This window comes from Pristis pectinata, chromosome 19 (assembly GCF_009764475.1).
Source record: "Pristis pectinata isolate sPriPec2 chromosome 19, sPriPec2.1.pri, whole genome shotgun sequence".
Taxonomy (NCBI): domain Eukaryota; kingdom Metazoa; phylum Chordata; class Chondrichthyes; order Rhinopristiformes; family Pristidae; genus Pristis; species Pristis pectinata.
Window position 1 is genome coordinate 38009443 of NC_067423.1, and position 25580 is coordinate 38035022.

The following is a 25580-nucleotide window of genomic DNA, read 5'->3' on the forward strand; positions in this document are numbered from 1 at the left end:
GTTATTCAGATGAAAAGGAACATTAAGCTGAAGAAGAAAAAGTCTGGTGGGTGATCAAATGCGTGGTCAGGAGGATAAGTTTCAAAATGCAACTGCTCTGACAACTACCTCTGACACATTATTTTGTATCCCTTACTATTCAAGATACCCTATTAACAATAGTGTAGGACAACTTGCAGGCCAGATCAGGTGGGTGAGCTGGATATTTTCCCTGAACTAGTGTGGCTTTTGCACTGCTGGCTGTTTTCAATGATTATTATCTCACATGCTAGCCCATAAATCACATTGTCTAGTTCACTTTCACAACTTGGGATTGAACTCATGACCCATGAGTAGCAAAGTCAGCAGCTGTACCCCATCAGTGTACAGTGGTGGTGTAAAGGAAGCCAGAGTTGGAAGAATGAGTTTGTCCTTAGTGGTTGCACTAAACACACACATATAGTAGCATATGTGAATTGTACTCTGCTTCGAAAATATGGCTCTGTTGGAGCCAATAAATCGTAGTTAAGAATTGGATGCAGCTAAATGTGTGCTTTTAATGTGAACTAACAAGGAAGAATTTCTAACTAAAAGTTTGGCGCATGGGGGTTCTGTGTCTCTTCATTTCACTGCAATAAAGTTTAACGATACATTTTCCTTCAACGTTTTACTTACTTGCTCCAGTGTACGTTGCCAGAAACTTTCAGCATCTCTCCAAGGGTCGCCAGGAGAAGTGAAGATTTCCCACATCCTACCTGCCCTACTATCATTGTCAGCTGGCCTGGAAATAAACACCAAATCCAGATCAATATTTTTTCTGTTTGATATCAGGTAATCCCTTAACTAAAACTCCCTGCAAATTTTTCAGGAATTCAGTTTAGACAATGTGAGAAACAGATCAGAAATATCCAAATGAATTACTTTTATACTGTTACTGAGACTGGAACCTTGTAATGTAGGGAGAGAGGTAGAATACTTCATCCATCCTAGCTGATCCACAATTCAAAGTGATCATGGCTGATCTATGTGCTAAATTCTACTCATGTCCTTTAATGTCAGATTATCAGTCAAGTTTAAAATTAACAAGTGGTGTACCGTCAATTGCCATTTGGGTAACTGTTGTCCAAAGTTTTGCCATTCTCTGACCACAGAGCTTGTTCCTAACTTCACTTCTGAAAGACCCATCTAGATTAGCTTATTGTCACATACACCACGGTGCAATGAAATTCCTTGCTCGCATGAAGCTCACAAGTAAACTGTATACATGGCAATAATAAATACAACAACAAAGACAGTGACAGGCACAAGACAGAACGGTGCAAAGTATAGTAGTGCAAACTGAAAAAGTGCAAAAAGAAATTTCACTTTTGAGGAAAGGGAATTGATCAGAAGCAGTAACTCCATTCTCTCTCCACAGATGCTGCCTGACTGGCTAAGTATTTCTAATGCCCTCTCGTTTTGCTTTCAGTTTTACACAAAGCCCTCTGAGCATTGGACTGAATAGCATTTGGCATTTCCAAACCTTAAAGGTTATGAGATCAACCGGGAGTGGTGTGTCAGGACTTGGGAACCTTTTGTTGACTTTGGGTACCAACAATAACTATTGCCCACAGGCATGGTGCTTTAATAGCAGTCCGTCTCAGACTGCAGTACGACGTAGGTCACACACAGCAGGGACACCTCCAGAAGGTGGCAGACAAGGGGCCTCAGCAGGAGGCCATATCCATTAGCAGTATCTTGGCACAATTTATCTACAACCACTTCATTGAGGAAAATGCATGATTCACTTGTGATTCAGTCAGGATGTCCTCATTGTAATCATACAGTCATAGAGCTGTACAGCACAGAAACAGACCCTTCAGCCCACCACATCCATGCCAACCTCTTTGCCCATCTACAGTAATCCCAGTTCCAGCATTAGGTCCGTATGCTTCTATACCTTGTTTATTTGAGTGTCTGTCCAAATGCCTTTTAAACATATTAATTGTATCTGATTCCACCCCCTCCTCTGGCAGTGCATTCCAGATATCAACCACTCTCTGTGTAAAAAACTTACCTCTCAGATCCCCTTTAAGACTTCCTCTCACGTTGAACATATGCCCTTTTGCTTTTGATATCCACACCAGGTGAAAAAGATCTTGACTATCTACCCTATCTATGCCACTCAAAATCTTATACACTTCTATCAGGTCACCCACTGTCTCCTTCGCTCCAGGGAAAACAAGCCCAACTGATCCAATTTCTCCCCGTAACAATCAATTCAAGTCAAGTCAGTTTGAGTTTATTGTTATGTGCACAAGTACAATGAGGTACAGGGACAATGAAACACTGGCTTGCAGCAGCAACCCAGACATGTAGGTTCAGACAACACACAAACATAAATCACATACTGGAGCCACAGCCTTAATCACAGGACAGGGAAAGGACTGATTTGCTGTCTGTCGAGGTCACAGCAATCATGAATTTCCTCGAGTTGATATCCTTTCACACAAGAGTTGGAGATATCATGGTATACTGTACAATGTTACATAAGAGAGGTCACAGACACGGTTCCAGGAGTGTTGAATACATCTCATACTCCCATGCTAACAGAACAAGCACAGTATTTCGGGCTTCATTAGGACTACAGACTTGTCCAATTGTGCTGCCATCATAACACTGCCTTCCTATGTGTTTGCTAAACCTGTAGGTTGACCTTCTGCATCTCCTGATCTAACCCACCCAGTTCCTTCTGGACACAAAAACTTATGAGTCTCTCATCATTTAAAAAATGTTTCGCTTTTTCATTCTTCCTTCCAAAGTGCAGTACCTCACAACTTGTACTAGATCTGCCATCTTACTGTCCACTTGCTTAACCAGTCCTTGTCACTTTCTGTCCCCCCTCGAGACTCTGTCAGTTGGTGCAGACAAAAAAAGTTTGTAGGTTTTGGACTCTGGATTGTGGAGTGGGAATGGTCACAGGGAAGTGACATCTGGAGGGAGGGAGGGAGGCCAAGAGTCAGTCAAGGGGCATGGGAAATCAGGTCAGGAGACCGGGTTGGGTGAGGAGGGGCCAGCTGAGGTGGAAGTCAGGGTCACAGTTGTGTAGGGTGGCAGGCTTTGTTGAGATCACACAGTGAATCCCATAGGACACTATATTAAGATCTTCCAATAAAATTTTATCACTTTGCATATATACATGGTGCCATGTGTAATGTATTTTATGGTCCTTCTTGTTGCCTTCAAACAATCCATGCTCGTTTAATCTCTCTTGAAATTCAACCCTCTGTGAATGGGCTAAGGCAAGCATCAGTGCAGTTAGCATTGGCTGAATGCTGGAGTCATTGTAATGGGTGGCCAGCAAAGATTTCGTTCACTCTGTACCCTTGGTGAAGTGGGAATGGATTAATTGGGCACGATGATCCCCAGGTTTCATGCGTCATCTAATCCACTACATTTTTACAGTAGATTTCAATCAACAGAAATTGGAATATTTAAAACATTTGTATATTCTAATACAGGTTCTCCCCAAGTTACGAACTTATGACTTATGCACAGCCCGTATATACAATCAAGAACTTAGGTGACTGGCAGGATGGATTTGCTAGCTGCTGTAGGGCTGCAGGCATCTTCTGCCGTGTGGGAACTTGGTTTGTGGCAGTATCATTGCATCTTGCAGAGAAATCTGAATGGTTGAGTCAAATACCCAGGTTTAACTACAGGTTACGTAGTTCAGGTTATGAAAATTCTCAGGAACAGAACCCTGTTGTTACCTGGGGAAGACCTGTTAAACTAGTTTACATTCAATCATTAGAGATTGGAGCACTTTACCAAAGGTCCAATCGATGGGAATTGACATACGTTACCTGTTGGAATTCTTATGCTGATATCTGAAAGAGTTACCACACCACTGCCCCAAGAAAATGATCCATTGGTGACCTATGATTTGAAAATATTTAGAGTGAAATAGTATTTCATATACAGTGGAAGCAGCAACTTACTTATAAGGTTTGTTTTTTACACATTTTAAACCCAACAGATTTAGTCTTGGGGTCATAGAATCAAAGAATGTTGCAACACAAAAGTCACCACCTTTGGTGGAACTTCCCAATTAATCCCACTCCCTAGCTCTTTCCCCATTGACCTATTTATCCAACTCTCTTTAGAATATTATGACTGTGCCTGTTTGTACACCATTTCAAAGGGTAATCCAGCAGTTCTGCAAGATAAAACAACCTACCAAATAAAACAAGTTTCCTTTGGTTCTTTTGCCAACCAGCTTACATCTGTGCACTCTTTTATTGACCCTTTTTTCCTCCACCCAAGACCACCTCTACCAAATCTCAATTTGGCCCTCACTGCAGTAAAGTGCTTGACTAGTCTCTACACATAACTGAAGTCCCTCGTCTATAATTCCAATCTATAAATCTCACCAGGACCATGTGCAAGGCCCTGACAACTGTCCTAGTGTGTGGTGTCTAGAAATAAACATAATACTCTTTGCAAACCCAACATTAATGATTATAATCAGAATGTCTATTCAATTTGTACCCTATTCCTCCATTAGTAAGGCAAGGATCTTATTATGTTTCTTTTTGATTTGTCCTATGCAGTCAAATATTTGTTAACATGCCCCTCTTGGTCTCCATTCCTACACTATTTATCTTGGAATGGCTCTGCCCATTGCTTCCATCAAAATAAATCACTTCAAAATGATTAAGTAATCTCTGCTGGAAACTGTGCATGCACATATGTATGTTTGTGTGTCTGCGCATGCATGCAACTTATTCTTGCATGTTACGCACAGTTTAATTTGAGGCATCTGTGATGGCAAATTGTCAGTGCTAATTGCCCAATATAGGCTTAATTAAGCACCAATGGTGCAATTAGTAGCTATTGAAAATCAGGATTTCAATTAGTGATAGTATGCAATTTAAATAGTGCAGCAAAATAGTACTGAGCTTACATCCAATAATTTTCCATTGTTTGAATTAAAATTTTATTGCAGTGATTAAATGCAGGATATGAATGCTCTGACAGTCTGACTTCTGCCCTAACTGTGGGAAAGACAAGCCCCTCTCCTTTATAGGCACAGTGGGGACTGCCCTTGCCTTTTCATTCCCGTCTGCACAGAAAAGCAGGGATTAGTTGTGTGAGAACCTCTGCTCTACAGTAGGGAACAATTATAAGTTAGTCACCTTGACCAACACATCTTCAGTCTCCCTGGACTGAATGTATCTCCTCTGTGGCTGTTCATATCCTTCCAGCTGCCCCTTTAGGGCCTGTCTTCTGTGGAAAGCCTTGGTGTGCTGTGTCATGAACAAAAGACAATTGTTACAATCAAATCCACTCAAAGCCGATTGAGTTCACCGTTAAGCTGCATCCCATCTTGGACTCTCCAACTTTATCTTAATTATCGTCTCTTTCCCAATTGCCACGAACATCCAGTATTGATCCTAATGTTTGCCATTTCTCTGCAACCCAATTTTATTTGCGAGAAGATTATGACCACACTTTGGGCAAAGTAGCAAATACAAATACTAAAACTCTGGAAACCCCATTCCAACCTGTCTCCACTTAATGGAGCTGAGATGAGAAGATGGGCACCAGCTTCCAGAAGGCAGGTTGGCAGTTTCAATATAACAGGTTCATCCTTCATACTTAAACACCTTAATTCACGTTCCCCAATCAGCCCCTGGAAGGATATTGCCTGACCTGCTGTTTTCACACTGGTTTCTGTTTTATTTCAGATTGCCAGCATCTGTGATTTTTTTTTGATTTTCAACCTTTGATATCTGCCCCACTGAACCCTATCCCTCCTCAAAACAGTCCTTTCTCATCTTTGTTTCTGTCTCTGGCCCAGTGGCACTATGCTAAATGGTCAAAGACAGGAAGATGTTCATCCATGAACACTGTAACCATCACTCCAGAATGAAGCCAGTATTTCAATCTCCTTAAACCCTCTTGGGTCTTTCTCTCCAAACCCTCTCCCCTTTCCATTATCTAGTCACGCTTCCATCAATTTCTCCTCTCTTGGGACCTACTAGCTCTCATCCATAGTCCTGTGATCACCTTTAACTATTCCTCTGCCTACCAATGCACCTTCTTCTGTAGACTTGATTCCCTCTTGGACAGGCTTAGAGCTTCCCTGCACTATACTGAAGAACTCCTACAAGCAACAGCCTTAACTGTTCCATCTAACCCCTTCCCCAATCTCCCCATGCAAAGCATGTGCTGGGAATGAAGCTATCAACCTCACTTTCCTCCCACCATTTGTCCTGGGAATAACAGCTATAAGAACATAGCTTAGGTCACTAAGTAAGGAAATGTACGATAGAAGGTGATGCCAAGTTTGCTGGCATACAGACAATGTAGTGACACACACACAGTGCATCAGGAGGTTAAGTTATTAGCAACTAGATTCATCCATATCAACATAGACATTGGAATTTTATCATTAACAGGAGGTGATGAGGGTTCCCAAATTCCCATCCCTATATCCCCACAGAAACAAAGGATGTATTAATGAGAAATGTCAGCACATTGGATGTAAAAGGCTGAGATGCATAGTCAATGAGGGGAATTGGAGTTGTGCTTTAAAAGTCAAAGGATAGGTTAGGAGGTTTGGGAATTGCTGGACACAGCACCAATTGAAATTGGTTGAAATAAAATGTACCCTTTGTGGAATTAGGTGTAAGTTTAGCTGGTGTAACTTTGCCTATGGACACCAAAAGAGCAAAGCCTTTGAGAGGGAAAGAAATGCTGGCTGGTATCTGACCCACTAGAAATCCATCAGATCCTGGCTTATATGTAATTTACCTAAGGAGTAAGGGTTAAATAATACTGTGTAGTATTGGAACTATTAAACTGCGTGTGAAATACTAGTTCCAACTCTTAGCAATACCAGATCAGATTGAATCCTTGAGAGAGACCCTCCGCATCACACTAGCTACAACATAATCCCTTCCCCATTATATTCCAGTCCGCATGAAAAGGCAGTGAACATTTCATTGGCCTTTCCTACTTTTTTAATCTGTCCACTAGTTTTTTATGACTTTTATACATGAAAATTCACTGTTGCTCTATAGTTCCTAGTTTCTCACATTTCTTTTCATTCACGGAACGTGCATATCACAGGCAAAGCCAGTATTAACCCACACCATCAGATTCAAGAACAGCTACTTCCCTTCAACCATTCAGTTCTTGAACCAACCAGCACAGCACAAATCACTACAGTATAGCAACACTATGAGCACATTGATTATTCTGCACTAAAATTGACTTTTTTTTGTTCTAATTGTGTTCTTTCTTGTTAAAATTGTGTATAATTTATGTTTAATTCATGTTTTTCTTGGGCATGTTGTGTATCTGATGCTCTGTGCCTGTGATGCTGCTGCATACAAGTTTTTCATTGCATCTGTGCATGCATGTACTTGTGCATATGACAATAAACTCGACTTTGACTTATTGTCCACCCTTAATCTCCCTGGCAATGATGGTGCTGAGTCAACTTCATGTACCACTCCAATCTAGCCTGACGGTAGCCCCACTGTTCCATGGATTAGGGAGTTATGGGATTTGATCAATATATTTCTGAAGCAGAACAGTGTCCGACTTGGAAGGGAATTAGTAGACAGTGACACTGTCTGCTGTTCCTTTCTTTCTAAAGGTTGGATATACAATATATTGAAGAAGTCTTGATGTGTTGCTGCTGTACATCTTGAAGATGGTACACACAGCAGCCACAGTGCACGTGCTGGAGGGCCTTTCTGAGTTTGGTTGGAGCTGCATTCATCCAGACAAATAAAGAGTATCCCTCCTATACCACACTATAGGAAGGAGAGAGCGCAGAGGAGGTTCACCAGGATGTTGCCTGGATTGGAGGTCTTTAGTTATGAGGAAGATCGGATGAGCTGGGCTTGTTTTCCCTGGAGTGAAGGAGGCTGAGGGGTGACCTAATAGAAGTACATAAGATTATGGAAGGCATAGATGGGGTGGATGGTCAAAATCTATTTTCCCCATGGAAGAGGTATCAAAAACAAGAGGGCACAGGTTTAAGGTGGAAGGTAGGAGACGTAAAGGGGATCTTAGGGGTAATTTTTTTTACACAGACTGTGGTTGATAACTGGAACTTGCTGAGAGATGAGGTGGTGGAATCAGATACAATTACTATTTTAAAGAGACATTTAGACAGACACTTAAGTAGGCACAGCACAGAAGTATATGGTCCTAATGTGGGCAAATGGGATTAGCGTAGATGGGGAAAGAGGTTGGGGTAGACATGGTGTGTTGAACGGCCTGTTTCTGTGCTGTACAACTCTATGACTCTGACACTCTAGCTAGTACCTTGTCAATGGGAAGAACAATTTTGCTGAATCAGGAAGTGAGTCATTGACTTCAAAAGATCAACTTTTATAGTCACAGAATATGTGTGAATGGTCCAGTTACATTTTCAATAGACTTGGCAGATTTTTAGATATTAAGAGAATGATCAATAGATTTTTTAGATTCTAATGGAATCAAAAGGATATAGGTTTAGAGCAGGAAAGTGGCACTGAGGTACAAGATCAGTTGTAAACATGTTGAATGTGGAGCAGCCAATGGGGTCAAATGATCTATTCTGTTCCTATTATATTCTTGTTCTGGTCACCCCAGGATGTTAAAGGTGGTGGCTTTACTGATGGTGGAGTCACTGAATAGCAAGAGGGGATGGTGACAGTAAGTTGTCAGAGGTGTTCATTGCCTGGCACCTGTGTGGTGCAAACATTTCTTGCTACTTATCAGCCACAGCCTGAATATTTTTCAGGCTTTACTTTACATGGGGCACAAACTGTCTCATTATGTGAGGAGTTATGAATGGAACTGTACACTGCAATCGTCAATAAACATCCTCACTTTTGACCTCATCATGGAGGGGAACAGCATTGATGAAGCAGATGATGTGGTTGGGTCGAAGGTGTTTGCCTTGAGGAGCTCCTGCTGGATTTGAGATGGTTGACCATCTTCCTTTGTGCTTCACAGGATTGCAGTCAATGCAGAACTTTACCCTGCACTGCATTTTCACCAGGGCTCCTTGTTGGCTAAATCAGGCAATGGAAGTGCTGCTTTGACGCCTCCCCTCCCCTCTGGAATTCACTGATTTTATCCACGTTTGTACCATTGCCTTTACTTTGGTTTGGAAACAAGTGGTCCCAGTGGAACCCTGACCGAGCAGGTTGATGGTCAGTGTAGTTTTGTCAATCAATTCTCCATCACTTTGTCAATGGTCGATTCTCATCTGTATTTTCCCTGCTTTCTGTGGAGAGGACATGGTGGGAGAGCTTTCTACTTCTGTTGGGTAGATGCCAGTGCTGTGCTGGAACAGCTTGGCTGGGATTGTGGCCAAAGTTTTCAGCACAATATCTGGGATATTGTTGGACCCCATATCCTTTGCTACATCCAGTGGGCATAAGACCAATCTTAAAAACATTTTATTTGGCCTCTTATAGATCCAAAATAGATGACTTTGCACTTCCCCACTTTGAAATTCATCTACCTCAGATTTACTCACTTCCTTAATCTAGCAGGGTCCATTTGCTATCTCCCATTCCAAACTACACTACTTACTGCACCACCTAACTTAGTATCAGCAAACATGGAAATGTAATGCTCTCAGTTCCTTCAATTTATAAACACATGAAAAAGCTGTGACCCAAGTACCAGTCTCTGGGGGAATACCATTAGTCACATCTTGCCAAATGGACTTCATAACTATTATCCTTGCTCTGTCTGCTAGCTCTTAAATCAATTTCCCATCCATGAAAATCCACTTCCAAGCTCTACTATTTTACATTTGAAGAATATGTTGGAAATGAAACGTTTAACTAAATATTACACGAGTAGGTGGTTGCCTAACAGTGAAATACAGCAACAACAACCAAAGATGACTGTCAAACAGGTTGCCAGATTTTTGATAAGTCATATGAATAACATTTGGATGACCTTACCATTTCAAATTTAGTGAAAACTAAATTTATAGCTTCATAGTTTACCATTCTTCAACATTAGGCTAATATTTCTTAGACAGTTAAGCCACTTAACACCGTAGTAGCGAGGCTCAAGAAGAACTAAAGGGCTTTCCGATATTTAATCAACAGAAAAAGATTTATGTTTGACCAAAAAATTGCACAAAACAATTGTCCTTGTATTGCAAGCTCAGAGTCATGTCTTCTAAACCAGTGCAAAGTATGTTTCAATGCCAGGCGATTTGTTTGATGTTATCTTTGTTTTATATGGCTCTGTATAATTTCCAATTTTTCATCTTAAGCACAGCAGTTTATCCAACATTAGTTACATCAGTATTGGGCATGTTTGTTCTGCTGAAATTGGTTTCTGGAAAAACTCATCCATCCTTCAGCACAGTTTAACTTGTTACTTACAACTCCTGAATGTTTTTTGCATGTTTCTACATTCAGTGAGGTCTCACCACTCCGAAATCCATCGTTCGAAATCTCGTCACTGGTCAGAAACTCGTTCAACTTTTGTTCACTAGTGGAAATGTGCCAAAAAAAAGATTTAGTTTAAGCATTATCGGAGCAGGACAAAGAATCATTCACACAGAATCAAGCATCGGGCTAAAAGCAGCAAGTTAACTTGCCCGTAGTGTGTGCACACTGCAATCAGCAGAAGGCTTTGCAAAACATTTAGCCAACATCTTAGCAGGTTAGCAATGCTTTCCAAGGAGCTCCACTTTGTGTGGTCAGGACGTCTCTTGATTTTCCTGCATGTTGGCATATCACTGTGCACTAGCCTTTCTGGTGCGCTTTGCAAGTCCTCTACTGGGGGTCATGTGTGACATCCCTCTCTGGCAGAACACAATAGCAGTCTCCTTTCCTGCAGCCACCACACAGAGGCACAATTTTGTAAAAAAATTGTTGATAGTCCTTGTTCCTGCATGAACCAAATTTCAGGAGCAGAGTATTAGACTGCGACTGGCTTTGTAGATGCCCCTCAGCTATCCCTCTTAAGGGTTCAAGAGTAACTTGCCACATTTTAAAAAAACATGCAGCTGAGGATTCCAACTAGAAAAGCACATCCAAGATGCATGCACAAAGAGGTATTGTGGAAGACCAGGGACTGAGAGAAATGGGGAGAAAATTGTTAAGAGTAATTGATGGTTAAAAAATGGTCAACTTTGCCTAGATTTAACAGCCTTTTTTTTAAGCAAATACTAATTTTTAAAATTAAAAATCAGTTAGGGGATGCATGAGTCACTGGTAAATCCAGTATTTGTTGCCCATACGAATTGCTCTTCAGATATTGGTGACTCACTATCTTTTTGGGCTTTCCATGGGAAATGACACCCACAGCATATAGAGGGTTTGGTTTGAGCAAGTAGCTTCGGAGGCAGTGAAGAGTCAAGCACATGGCTAATGGGTCCAGATCCATCTATAGATTGTATTGTATAAAGACAACATCTTTCCTTTCCTAAAGGATGTTTTTAAATGAACTGTGTGCTTACATCAATCGATTAATTTCATGGTCATCGTTAACCATACTCATACAACCAACAAGTCCCTGCCAACCGTCAATAACCCAATACACTAATCCTCCAATAATTCCATTTTATTCTCCCCGCATTCCTATCAATTCCCCTCAGCTCACCTGCACTCTAGAGGCAATTTACAGTCACCAATTAATCTACCTACCTGCACATCTTTGCGATGAGAGAGGAAACTGGAGCACTCAGAGGAAACTCATGCAGTCACAAGGAGAACATGCAAACTCCACACAGACAGCACCAGAGGTCAGGATCGAACCCGGGTCATTGGAGCTGTGAGGCAGCAGCTGTGCCACTGTGCCACACTGTAACCAGCTTTTTATTGCTGGTTTATTTAATTAGCATAATTTATAATATAAGATACCATGATGAGATTTGAACAAAGCCACCCAGATTACTAGTCCAACCTTGGTTTTGCAATCTGACCACAATACCTGTACAGCTATATAAGACCCCGTCAAAGTTTATATTTATTTGCTGCTCATTGAGCTAAATATGTGGAAGAGGCATGGATTCAGATTCTTTGGCATTTGCCCAATTGAAGTTTCAAGCAAGTTGCAATAAAAATAGAATGGTTATCTTTTCCCAGCCAGAACGTCACAGGTACCTGATCATAATGTGTTTCAAGAGATTATAGACACAAATTCTATGGAGAAATATCAGCAGTTACCCCTATCACTGCTGCTATTTCTTCATGTAACTGATGGTAACTTCATGACACACTCACACAAGCTCCACCGTTGCTATCAGCAGTTTGCAATGTTTCTCACAAGCATTCTGATGTTGTACTCCTGGTGGAGTCCACAGAAGGAACATAAAATTGCAGAGACTCCACCTCAGATGAGGTGGGAGTGCTCTGTGAATAATCTGCATCAGGTTAGAGGGATTGGGGTATCTTTTAATGCTGTTAGTTTTTATTTAAGTTTGATCTGATCTTAGCTTAGTTTTTCTAATCATGATAGTTTTAAGTTTTTAAGATGTGAATTAGTTTTTGATAGTTTCTCAATAGTTTGAGTCTTTTTAGATATCAAAACATTTCGACTTCGAAAGCTTTGATGGCTGACAAAGCCATTGGGTGCGGCAAAGTCATGATGTAGGGCTTAGCCGGCTGTTAAAGCTTAACCAGCAATTTTGTGGGATGGATTTATTCTGGTCCCCTGTAGTGCACAGCCTCATTGTTGATGTTGATTCAGCTTCTCTCCGCAAGCTCCTACCTCACATGACACAAATGCCATCTGTTTTCACAGATCCGCATCTTATCACTGAATACAAATTCTGGCAAATAATGCATGAGATAGTTGTGTGAAGCCAGGAGATCTGTGAAGAACTGAGGAAGTGGAAAAGGCAGAAGGGTTTAGCAAGATTCTTTCTTTAAGTTTTCTTCCACCTTCATGTTCACCCTTGAAAAGTGAGGATTCATAAACCCTCACCAAGACTCATTGGCAGATCTTCTGAAGACCATAAGTACCATTTCGAAAAGTCAGGAGAAGCCGAAGGTGTCCTGCTGATCTGTTATGGGATGTTTTCAACATGAAGGCTCGTCACCATAAAACTGTGAGGAGAGATCAGAGGCTTGAGCTTTCTGTTTTCAGCAGGTGCCTGAGTCTACTCTTGGTCTGGAAGGATCACATTACAATAAGCCAATGCATTAAAGCCAGTTATTCCACCTTCACTGTCAAAATTAGTTATCATGAATTAACTTATTATAGATCAGGAACCAAAACTGAATTTCTCCTTGTGTGTATGGGTTAATGCTCTCTATTTAGTACATTTACCCAAGTAGGTGCATAAGTAGGAGAAAGAGCAAGCCTTACAACACATCAATCTGCTTTACTGTTCACGAGGATCGTGACAGCACTTTTACACAAATCTGCTTTCTGACTCTGCCCCCATTTCTCATGATTCCTCTGTGTACAAAAATCCAAGAATCATAGTCCTGAGTATATCCAGCGGTTGGTACACCTGATGTGTGGGGTAAAGAATTCCTATGTACTCAGGCTGGTGCTGTGAGCCCACTTCAGCGAGATCTACCTCAGGTAATAAACCTATCCCTCTCACCAGCGTGCCCTTGCTGCTCCCAACACAACATTCTCCCACCCCTCCCAAATGCCAGCTGCAAACCCATCATCCCTCAAACCCAATCTCTGACTGATTACAACCCAACATCCCCAACCCCATATTCAGGGCTGATCCTTGAGATCCCTCCTTAGGAACATGATCTGCCTTTTCCTTTGCCTGAGCCTCACGTACAATAGAAATTTTGCAGCAATGAGCCCTTGACATAAAATGTTCATTTCTCTGCGGGGATCAACCACATTTACTATACCTTTCTAGGTACCAAAGAATTTCTAGGCCACTGATTTGTTTTTCCTGAGTGTATCCACTATTTTCTCTTCGTTATTAAGTTAGGTAGGATTAATTTCTGTTTAGGAAGCGGGGTTCCTGATTTAACATGCTTTGTGCTATTAAAAAAAGGCAGTTGACTTTGAAATGTGGGCATAAACATTTGCATCTTTCATTGTTTTATACCATCTAATAATTCTGGAAGTAGCAGTGAGCTTCCATGTAAACCTTCGACACATTACAGTGAAGTCACACGTTGGCTTGGTGTGTTTTCCAAGCTGAATAAAACAGGAAATGCAATTTTAAAAATTATGAGTGAATACTATACCTGACTAGAGCTTTAACTGTGAATCTGACCACAGTGGAGAGCAGAAATAATGGCGTCACCAAGATGTTGAAAAGAGACAATGAAGCAAAGGCCACAGCAGAGGACAGATCCGATGAGTTGAAGTGTGTATACGCCACAAAGGTCTGTAAGGCAGTAAAATAAAATCCTGATTATTGATCACATTAAAGGTTACGATCTTCAAAAACCCTCACCCAATCACTGCACGATTAACTCATTCTCCAAAAGAGAAAGGAAACATGATGGCTTTGTCAGTTGGCTACATTTGAAGGAAAGGACAGTGTCTGGACAGCGACTAATATTCTGATATTTTTGTTTTGATTTTGACTCAGTTTTTGTCTCAGTGGACGGTTCCCACATTGGCACCCAATTACAAAACTGTTAAAATCATTACAATGATTTCAGAAAGATTTCTTCAAGCCACGTTCCTGACCTATTACTGTAAACAGTGATATTACAGCAATGCTGACTTCTAATGAGCAAGGTGTCACATTATCATCAACTTGTCTTAGTTCCTCTGCATTGACAACACCTTAAGCTCGGTTTAGATCTATAGTCTGCTGGTTGGGGTTCTCCCCTCACACCTTTGGTCAGTCAGGTGTAGACAAATTGAGTAGATTTAAACTGAATAATAGTGCTGCTGACCTGTTATTGGATGTTTGGTATATCACATAAACTCAACATCTATACCATTGATAGAGACTGATGGATCTGTGTGCAGCAAGGTGATAGAAGTGAACTAGCTGGACCTTGGCTTTTAACATCTAATTGCTCCAAGTTGCACTGACAAATAGCTGGTATTCTCATAGACAACCACTGGTTAACTCCAATGCATTAATCAGTGCAATCCAGCTTCCTGTACCTGCACACTGCTGTGCAACAGTACAGGATTTGCAGAAGGTCCAAAATTCTTCCTGTTAACACCCGCTCCACCCCTGGACCTTCCCAGGAACACACTGTAACATACCCAGCTGAGGAATATTAGACCCCTCATGTTAATTCACACCTAGCTTGGCCCCATTCATTTGAATGAGATCACTCGCCTTAATTAAAAAAGGCAAAATATCTAACCTATTCTTTATTTTCCACTGCTTCACTGTACAGTTTGTTTTTAATTAATTAACAATATGCTAATGTGTTTAAAATGAATTAATTATGGTTAATTTTTAATATTATTGAATATTTTATATGTGTTAATTGCTTAAATCAATTTCAAGTGTTATTAAAACCTGATTATCAGAGACACTTAAATCGGAGGACATCAGGGCTAAGCTGGGAGCAGGTCTTAAGATGCATTATCAAGAGGCCTGGCTGCCAATTGCAGGACGGTTGTAAAATGGAGGCTTTGAAGATGTTGGCAGCCCTGTGGCAGTAAAGGATTAGTGCAGTCATGGAACCAATGCAGGCAGTAAAGTTGGATCAAATACAATCCAACTTGATGCTGGAGAGAACCATGCAAGTCAACTTCATACCTCAATATGTCTAGTGAACTATTTCATAACCTAACAATTCCAATTTTGTATTTTATAATGGCATTTTAAAAATTCTTCCCCGACTTCAATTATCACATGATCCAGTCCGATTTTAGCTTGTTATAACGACAATGCTAGAATATCAATCACCAGCTAATTTTCGGTAGGAAACCATCGGGGCAAAATTCAAAATGAGAAAACTTAATCTCGTTCAGGAAGACAGGGAGAGGAAGGTACTCAGTTTTGATTAAATTCACTCTTACCACCAATACTGCTGCAATCGGTATCGCTGCATTCATAAACACTGGAGAGACAAAAAAAGCACAGGGCTGAGTGAGAGGAATCCAAGGAGCGACTGCATCAGTCACTTAAGCACACATGCTAAAGTAACTAATCCAGTTTTTACCCTCTAGGTTTACCACCAGCTTCCCATCCCTTCAAGATTCCCCAGGCAGTTTGGCAGAGGGCCAATTGTAAGTGTACAGATATAAGCTTTATTAAAAAACAACTGAGGATTTATATGGTTCGGTCCCTGACTTCAGCGCATCTGAAAGAGTTTTACAACAAATAAAGCACTTGAAGACTGCAGCTGCTGTGGTACCGTGGGAAACACATACTGTACAGCAAGCTCCAATAAACAGCAATGTCTTAAATGACAAGACCTTTGACCTTAGATACTGGTTAACATTGACCAGATCAATAGAAATTTCCCAGTACAATGGGATCTTTCACATCTGCCTAAGAGGGTAGACAGGACCTCAACTTAGGTCTTGTCCAACTGTCAGCAGCTCTAATCATATCATGCTCCCTCTGTGCCAAACTGTAGTATTAGCCTAGAACTTGTGCCCATGTCTTTGGAGTCTAGCTTGAACCCAAGTTCTTCTGATTTAGAGGAAAAGGTACTTCCCTGATCCATAGCTGAGACCTACTTAAGGTAAATGACAGCAGTACATCACACTTCTGAGGCCAAGGAAGCTTGCTGCAAGGAACATCAAAGTCTTCGTCTTTTGTGATAGGTCTGTGCTACGGGGCACTGTGGAGGCATCGTGGTTTAAAAGGGGTTGATTTGCCCAATGCATCTGATGCCATCAATTTCTCCCTCCTCTGTGTGTGTGGCAAACAACAGCAATGACAACCCCCTTGTATTCATATATAGACTAAAGTTAATATGGTAAAATGGCATCAGTGGGTCAGGGATCCACATCCCAGCCTGCTAAAGATCCATCAGCACTGCCCACCAACTTTGTATCTGAAAATGTTAATTACATCTGCAGCAACACACCAATTGTGGTCAATGCATACTGGATAAGGATGTGTAGAGTGCAAAGCTCTTGAGACTGGTTAACTCTTGCATTCTTGTTTTCTCTACATTGTTGCAAAAAATGTGCTCCCAGGCATAGAGCTTCAGAAGTTTGATGCCCTTCAAAATCTCATTGGTATTCTTCAGTCTTTCTGTGGAGTAGTCCTGTGGAGGAAAGGAAAGCCAGCGTAAATAATAGTATACTCCTATATAAGGCTCCATTTCAACCATAAGTGGTAAAGATATTGTCATTGTAATTACACATACTGTGCTTTAATGCTCCACTACATCATTTAAGCAAACACAAGAGACTGCAGATGCTGGAATGTGGAGCAACAATCTACTGGAGAAACTCAGCAGGTCGAGCAGCATCTGTGTGGAGGAAAGGAACTGTGGACATTTTGGGTCAAAACCCTGCAATGGGGCTGTAACAACAGTTGTTAAGTGGGGATGGTTTATCCAAATGTACAACACAATAGATTTCTTTCCACAGGATGCGGCAAAGACGAGGTGCCCTTTTCCACTAAGCAGCTTGTACACTGAGTGACAGAATCAGAGTGGTGACTGCAGTCACTGCTGTGCATCCGCAAAGCCAAGAGTTACATGGATGGCATGTTTCGGAAGGTGGTCACCCTGTAAGTTAAGATCATGAAGGCAGACAGGGAATGGGTGACCGCCAGTCTGTAGAGGGGGACAGGGTCCTTCAGCTCACCTTGCGTCTTGCTCACTGACCAGTATCCTGTGCTGGGAGGTCGGGTGGGGCAGACAGTCTGCTCAGAGGTGCAGTGGAGAGGAGAGACAGTCAGCTCAGAGGTGGGGCAGACAGTCAAGGTCTGATTAATTTGAATTTGGTTAATAATTTAGAGTTTGGATAAAAGTTTGGAAACTGGTAGTTGTTGGCCATCCACCAGCTAACCATCTGCCTTCCACCCCCACCTCCCGGCTGCCCATCTCCCCCACCCTGGCGATGAGTCAGCTTACTGGAGTGAGATAGGACACCTGGTTGACTGGTGCTACAACAACAACTTCTCGCTCAATGTGCAAAACTAAAGAACTGATTGTTGACTTCAGGAAGGGGAAGGAGGGTGAACATGCGCCAGTCCACATTGGGGGATCGGCAGTGGAGAGATTCAGCAGCTTTAAATTCCTGGGCATTAACATATTGGATTACCTGTCCTGGGCCCAGCACGTAGATACAATCATAAGGAGAGTGCACCAGAGTCTTAGAAGGTTAAGGAGGTTCAGCATGTCACCGAACACTCCAACAAACTTCTACAGATGTACTGTTGAAAGTATCCTGATTGGTTACATCATGGTCTGGTATGGCAATTTGAATGTGCAGGATTATAAAAAGCTACAGAGAGTAGTGGACTCAGCCCAATACATCACAGGCACATCCCTCCCCACCATCGGTAGTGTCTACAGGAGGTGCTGCCTCAAGTAGGCAACAGTTATCATCAAAGATCCCCACCATCTGGGCCATGCCATCTTTTCACAGCTACCATTGAGCAGGAGGTACATAAGCCTGAAGTCCCACACCACCAGGTTCAAGAACAGCTACTTCCCTTCAACCATTTGGTTCTTTAATCAACCAGCACAATCCTAATCACTACAGATTAGCAACACTATGACCACTTTGATCAATTTGCACTAAAATGGACATTGTTTTTTTTTATTCTAATTGTGTTCTTTCTTGTAAAAATTGTGTATAATTTAAGTTTATGTTTTTCTTGTGAATGCTGCTTATTTGATGCTCTGTGCCTGTGATGCTGCTGCAAGTAAGTTTCTCACTGCGGCTGTGCACTTGTGTACTAGTGCATATGACAATAAATGTTGACATTGACCCAAACCTACCACTGGTAAAGAAATCCCACCCTTCATTTCAAGTACATCTTCTGGTCAATCAGAGAATGGAATCCCACATGGAATTAGTGACCATTGTGCTGGATGAAGCAATATTGTCTTCCAGGTCGGGGATGCGGTACTTACCAGCGTACTTTTCTGTGCATCTGCAAGCTTGGTCGCTATGAAGTATTGCAGGGGAGCAAGCAGTGCTATGACAGATGCACCAATCAGAGCACTGATTCCCAGCATGTAGTACAACAAGATCACACCCATGATGATCTGTGAATAAGAACAAAGAATTCACAATAGGATCATGATCTTTGACCTCACAGTATTCCTGCTCCTAAGGTGGAAAATAATAGGTCCTCATCCCAAGCACCCCTGAAGAACATGCTATTGCCATCCCTGAATGTTCCACTGACAGCCATCGCCTATTCCCCTCTGAAGGGATTGGGCCCCAATCATTGGTGAGGCACTAAAACCCAGCGAGCATCTCTGCAAACTGGAAGACAAGCAGGAAACCGGACTTGATAGAGGTGTACAAGATGATAAGAGGCATAGATCGAGTGGACAGTCAGAGACTTTTTCCCAGGGCGACAATGGCTAACACCAGGGGACATAATTTTAAGGTGATTGGAGGAAGGTATAAGGGGGATGTCAGGGGTAAGTTTTTTACACAGAGAGTGGTGGGTGTGTGGAACGCCCTGCCGGCAGAGGTTGTAGGGGCAGATACATTAGGGACATTTAAGAGACTCTTAGACACATGAATGGTAGAAAAATGGAGGGCTATGTGGGAGGGAAAGGTTGGATAGATCTTAGAGCAGGATAAAATATCGGCATAACATTGTGGGCTGAAGGGCCTGAGCTGTGCTGTAGTGTTCTATGTTCTATGTTCTATGAAATGCTGGAAACACACAGCAGGTCAGGCAGCATCGGTGGAGAGAGAAACAGAATTTATGTTTCAGGAAACCTAACAACAGAAAACACTTCACAGATGCATCTATTGCATGTTTCCAACATTTTCTCTTTTTATTTCAGATTTCCAGCAGTTTTTCTTTCACCTCTATTAGCTGTCTATTTCTACACTATTTTTTGAAAGTGAACAATTTTCCAAAGGCTTTTGTTTGCTGTTTTAGTTAAAAATGGAGAACACAAGGGAATAATTTTCAAGCCTGGCAGATCAGGATAGAAACCGTCTGATTACCCTTTCCACATAACCACATCTCCAAGTGAATATGTAATGTCTGAAGGCTTTCATTATCTGAGGGTTCACGGTGGCCAGGGTGCTGGTGATGGATTGTGGTGTAGCCAGGATCTGACAGTACTGATTCATCTTCTGCCAGGTACAATAGCAGGCAGGGTGTTTTTAATATTTGGGCTTGGACCCCACACCTATAGAAGCAAAACAAAGTCCCACTCTGTAAAAGTAACTGGAAATGTAAGGGTTAATAATGTACAGCTGTTATTGCTTCAACCATGATGTGACTATAGTTGTGACTGCAAGATGTGCAGGTGCTTGGGTGAAACAAAGAAGTGCTTAAGGCATATCTTGTTTTGCTAAAGTTTGCTGAAAGCAACTGCCCAAGTATGTGCAACTCTGCACGTAGACATTTTTAGATTAAGTATAAAAGGAGGAACACAAACATGTAAATCTTTGAGTGGGGATCAGTACAGAACTCAGGTTACACTGTTTACTCTTTCTCTGTATCCCTCACTCCCGCTAGAGTTAAATAATAAAGCATTAATTGTACACTCCTTGGCTCTGCAGTTGTCTACTTTATTACAGTGCGGACTGACTTCCACAACTCTGGTAGGATGGGGCAAATCCAGAAGCCTTCAACAAAATGATAGCCGGGCAGCAAAAACTGATCTTCCAGAGGCAATTCTGATGCAGAAATTTTTTATTTTTACTTCATTGTGAAACCATTGCCAAAAGATCAAAACAGAATCCACACTCAGTCTCAGCAGGCACAATCTCTGCTGAACTCTGAGGACTGCAATTACCAGGCAGCCCGGGAAGACCCGAATCTGCGCCCCAAGAAGTATTGCTGGATCACTAAGGCCTTCCAGAGACAGAGCTGCCTGGTCCCACTCGCATCACCCACCTGAAACGAATTCGCCATCACATTGCCAGTATCCTCTCTCCCCTCTGTCCCTCTGTTCTGCTCGCTGATTGTCCCAATGAGTTTAGCTCTGTTCGGGGGGGAGTCAGTCTCCCAGCTCTTGCAATCTCACCCCACACCAACAAAAGCAAACACAACCACGCCTGTCTATATCGACAGAACACCTGCTATGTAAATGGACTTTAGTTTCTGTTTTGGGAATCAGCTGTCAAGGTTTGGCTGTCACTAATTGCCCGATTCTGGTTCTCCAACTAAAGGCTTGCTCGGCTACCGATTGCCATTAAGGATGTAAACTGCTGGTGGGGACTGGAGTCACACTTAGGCTTGCCCAGGTAAGGGCAGCAGGTTTCCTTCCTGAGGGAAGCGAGAGAACTGAATGGACTTTTAACAACTCAGCAGCCTCGCTTTTACCGATACCCAATTTTCCCAGACCTTTTCAAAATAAAAATCATAAATTGAACATTGTGGGATTTGAGCTTGTATCCTCCAGGATTCTATTAGTCCAGCAACATTGCCATTATGAGTGGAAATTTTCTCCTTTTCAAGTGAAATAGCATGTTCACCTGCACCTCCTATATTCCATCAGCTAACGACCTTTCATTGGAGGGGAAGCTAACTCTAAATCACCTATTTGTTTGCCCATGAGTTCATCAGTCATCAAGAGGAAGGGGATGGGACATAAATCCAGTCTCTGATGCCTGACAAAAGACTGCACTTGGAATTCCCAAGAAGCCCTCATGCCAGCAAGTGCAGCTTAGGTGCAAGGAGTGGCAATGTGGGAACTGCAGTGGAGATCGGAGCGATTACACAAAACAGCCTTGAGAGAATCAGAGAGTGTCACTTCCCAATCTGTTGAAGCTAGCTTGTTCCTTAGCCTCTGCTTTCCTTAAAAAGGCAACATGAAAATGTTCAGTGACAGAGGCTGGGTCCTATTGCTTTCCAAAGCCTCAGAGTGAGACCAAGCACCGATAAAGATCGGCTTATTCTGCAATGCTAACTTTCAAGTACTGCTTGAAGCCTGAGACTGAGACAAAAGTCAAGTGTAGACGCAAAAGCATGCCAGAAATTACACTTGTCTGCTCAAAGGGCGGCTTTAAAGGTTTCAACGCCAAGACAAGCAGTTCAGCCCAGTGCATAACTTACGTATTAGTTTAATAAAGCAACCAGCTTTGTACTGAACGAGATGCATTTACCTGATGATCTCCTGCTTTGCTACAAGTTATTTGTTTGATGTACCTAGATTGTTAGTAAGATCTTACAAGAGTACTTTACCTGAACTGGCATGGCCCACAGATTAGGACAAAGAAACAGGAACCACATCAGCTGGTTTGTTTCAATGGCAACAAGATTATTGATTTGGCCTAAGGTCATTTCTCCCATTGACATATTGGAGGTGGATAGACAGAGAATCTTATTGTAGATCATGGCCTAAAGAAAAAAAAAGCAAGCTGTGATTTTTAAAGGCAATAGAGAGTTGGTGAGAAGAAAATGTAAATTTAGGTGCAAATAAGGGGCAATAATTAACATATAAGTAAATAAACATAAGTAACATAATGACCATTAATCATTCTGAAAATGGCCGACCCAGGGTTGACATTTTCCTCAAACTATTTGCTTGACATGTCATGCCAAACTCCGGCCAGTTGAAACACCAATCTTGCCTAAACTGAGTTTCCTGGCAACAAACAAGAAGCTGGAGGAACTCAGTGGGTTAGGCAGCATCTGTTGAGAGAAATGGACAGTAAATGATTTGGGTCGAGACCCTTCATGTGCTCTGGACTCCAGCATCTGCAGTCTCTTGTGTCTCCAGCTTCCTGGCAATAGACAGGCACAGCAGGTAGTGCTGGTGCCTCACAGCTCCAGCGCCCCAGTTCAATCCTGACCCCAGTGCTATCTGTGTGGGCTTTCCATAGTCTCCCTGTGATGGGTAGAATTCTCCATTTCAAAGATGCAATGGGTGATTAAATGGTCGTTGTAAATTACCCCGCAACATAGATAAGTGGCAAAATGAAATAAAAGGGAAATTGATGGGCATGTGAGAGATTAAGTCACAGGGCTACAGGAAATGAGAGGGGCAAAGGACAGATGGGATTGCTCTGTAGAAGCAGACATGTTGATGGGCCAAATGGCCTCCTTCCATGTAATAACAAGTAAGTCCATCATTGGCATATGCAGGAGTATCAAAATCAGGATAAACAAGCAGAAATTTGGTGAATAAGATGGGTCCATGGAAGGTTGTTAAATCCTTCTTCACAAGAAAATTTCAGTTCAACATCACTTAGTAATTATAGAAATTTACTTCTTGCAAATTAATGAAAATGGAAGTTCTTTAATTTTCAAAGAAACTTTTCTGATGCAGTCAACAATACTAAAAGCATAAAGCAAAGCATTTAAATAATCACTATGAAACATCAGAAGAATTAAGACTGGGGTAATGTTATAGTTCATTCCAGAACCTTCTTAAGTGAAGGAAGCTCGAGTCAGCACAAGGTTGTTGATGGACATCAGAGTTTCAATGGCGGTTCTGTGAATCAGTGCAAGTGATCAATGACATCACCATTTCTGCTAAGTTTCCTTCCCATACAAACAAGAAAAATTATTGGAGGGTAGTATATTTTTGCTACAAAGAAAGCATCTCTGTTCATAAATGCAGGGCTGCAGAAAATTACAATATTCTGGGAATTAGCCAAGCATTAAAAGTAGCAACAACTTGAATGCCTTCAACATAGGAACATGCCCCAAGGTACTTTACAGGAGCATAATCAGACAAAAGTTGACATGGAGCCAAAGAAGAAGATATGAAAGTGGATAATTAAAATCTTGACCAGACATAGATCAATATTTCTCGCCCTGAGGCAACATCATTGAAACTGATGAGTGGTTATTATCACAATACTGTTTGCCAGATCATGTTGTGTGCATTTTGGCTCTTCCATTTCCCACATTCCCAGAGCGGTTATGTTTCAACTGTATCTCATTAGCTTTCAAGTGCTTTGGTCATAAAAGGCACTACATATTGTCAAGATAATTTGTTAAAGGAAGGAAGGGAGGTGGAGCAGAGAGAGAGGTTTGGCAAAGGTCTTCTGGGGTTAGGTCCTAGACATCTGAAGGCAGCCAACAATAATAGGATGAGGCAATGGAGGAAGAACAAGCACACGCAGACCAAAAGACTGGTAGAAAGTATTTGTTAACCTATACAAGAAGATGAATTAAAATTTCAATTAGGAGAAAACACTTGTTCACAGATAGGCATTATTGTAAATGTTTCTAAAGTGTGAGTTAAAATATTTGTGAGTGTTAAAATATAGTTTGCAAATATTAGTGCCTTGTAATAGAAACTTATAATAATAATAATAAATCATTAAAGTGAATTGAAAACTGATGTTAAGTGGAACAGGAAAGTAACCAACAAACAATAAGTGTAGCTTGGAGAAGATATGAGATTTGATGAGATTGCCACACTCAGCAACATGTTAAGGCACCTGGAAGCATCCTTAGATTGGAAACCACCCCCTATTGAGGGGAAGTCACTGGATGAAGGACAAAATCATTCATTGTACAATCAGTGTAACCAAGTGCAGGCAGAAACTGCTTTAAAGTATATTGGATTCTCATCTCCCCACATCCCTTAGGACAAAGAGAAAAACCTACCCAAAAATTGGAGGACAGAGCTCTCTGTGCAACTGTTCATTGGCTTGTCAGCTACTTTTGAATATTGGAACACACAGGCATGCATGCATCCACCAGTACACCCCCCCCCCCACCTCAACCAGTAACCCAGCAGGATTTGACCCCCTTCCCAATACAAGTGCAGAGATTCGAGCTATATTACCCCAAGCAAAGTTTAATAGTCTGCACAGACTTTGAAGCTGACTTCGGTCAGAGTAATTACTCCTAACCAAGGGTCAATGATGCCAGGGAAGGCATTTTTCAAAACCATGGGTGTCCCTTTAAGAACTCCCAAATGCATCTCTGCATGCATCACTCACAGTAAGGTCTCTCTGCTTGAATCTGTCCCTGCTGGAAGCTGTTACTGACCTTCCCTATTTGAGCTATCAGGAGAGCTGGTAATTGCATTCAAGGGAACTTATTTTAATAGAATTATACATTGGGTATTATTGACAAGACTGGCATTTTGATGCAACTGCTAGCTCATTATAGGGGACAGGCAAGAGTAAACTATATCATTGTGGGGCTGGAATCCCAAATAACTCAGACTTGGTACGACTAGGGATCCTCTGCAATTGGACAGCTGTCACAAACAACCCCGAATAGAAAGCCTGGGCATGTTTTGTACTTAGATATGCCACTGAAAATGTCGACTGCACACAAGGGCCAATGTATCGTGTGCAATAAAACATGTGCTACACAACTAAATGTGCCCACAAGCACAGCCATTTATGTCCATTGAGTTCAATGGAATGAATTTTGGAAGATGATGCTTAAAACACATTGTGTTTAGCTGTTGACTGGGGACACGCTTCACAGAAAAGCACCTGAGTTTACTGGTAACCTTTTATAAGTTGTTATATAAGTTTTAATCAGGAATAGTGGGGGCTGGACTGCGCAGGTGCAGGACGTCAGCAGGTAAGGCGTGGGCAGTTTAAAAAGCAAACCGCCATATCCAGCGGGCAGCGTCGGAGCGGGCAGCTGA

The 25580-nt window shown here is 41.8% G+C and overlaps 1 protein-coding gene across 1 annotated transcript in view; it reads right to left on the reverse strand.

Moving 5' to 3' along the window:
- LOC127580269 (ATP-binding cassette sub-family C member 9-like) overlaps window positions 1-25580 on the reverse strand; it is a 146220-nt gene that overhangs the window by 73177 nt on the left and 47463 nt on the right. The window contains 9 exon segments of the mRNA XM_052033447.1: window positions 655-760; window positions 3825-3897; window positions 5157-5267; window positions 10377-10485; window positions 14169-14311; window positions 15922-15962; window positions 16961-17123; window positions 18948-19082; window positions 22199-22354. Coding sequence (XP_051889407.1) covers window positions 655-760; window positions 3825-3897; window positions 5157-5267; window positions 10377-10485; window positions 14169-14311; window positions 15922-15962; window positions 16961-17123; window positions 18948-19082; window positions 22199-22354 — 1037 coding nt within the window.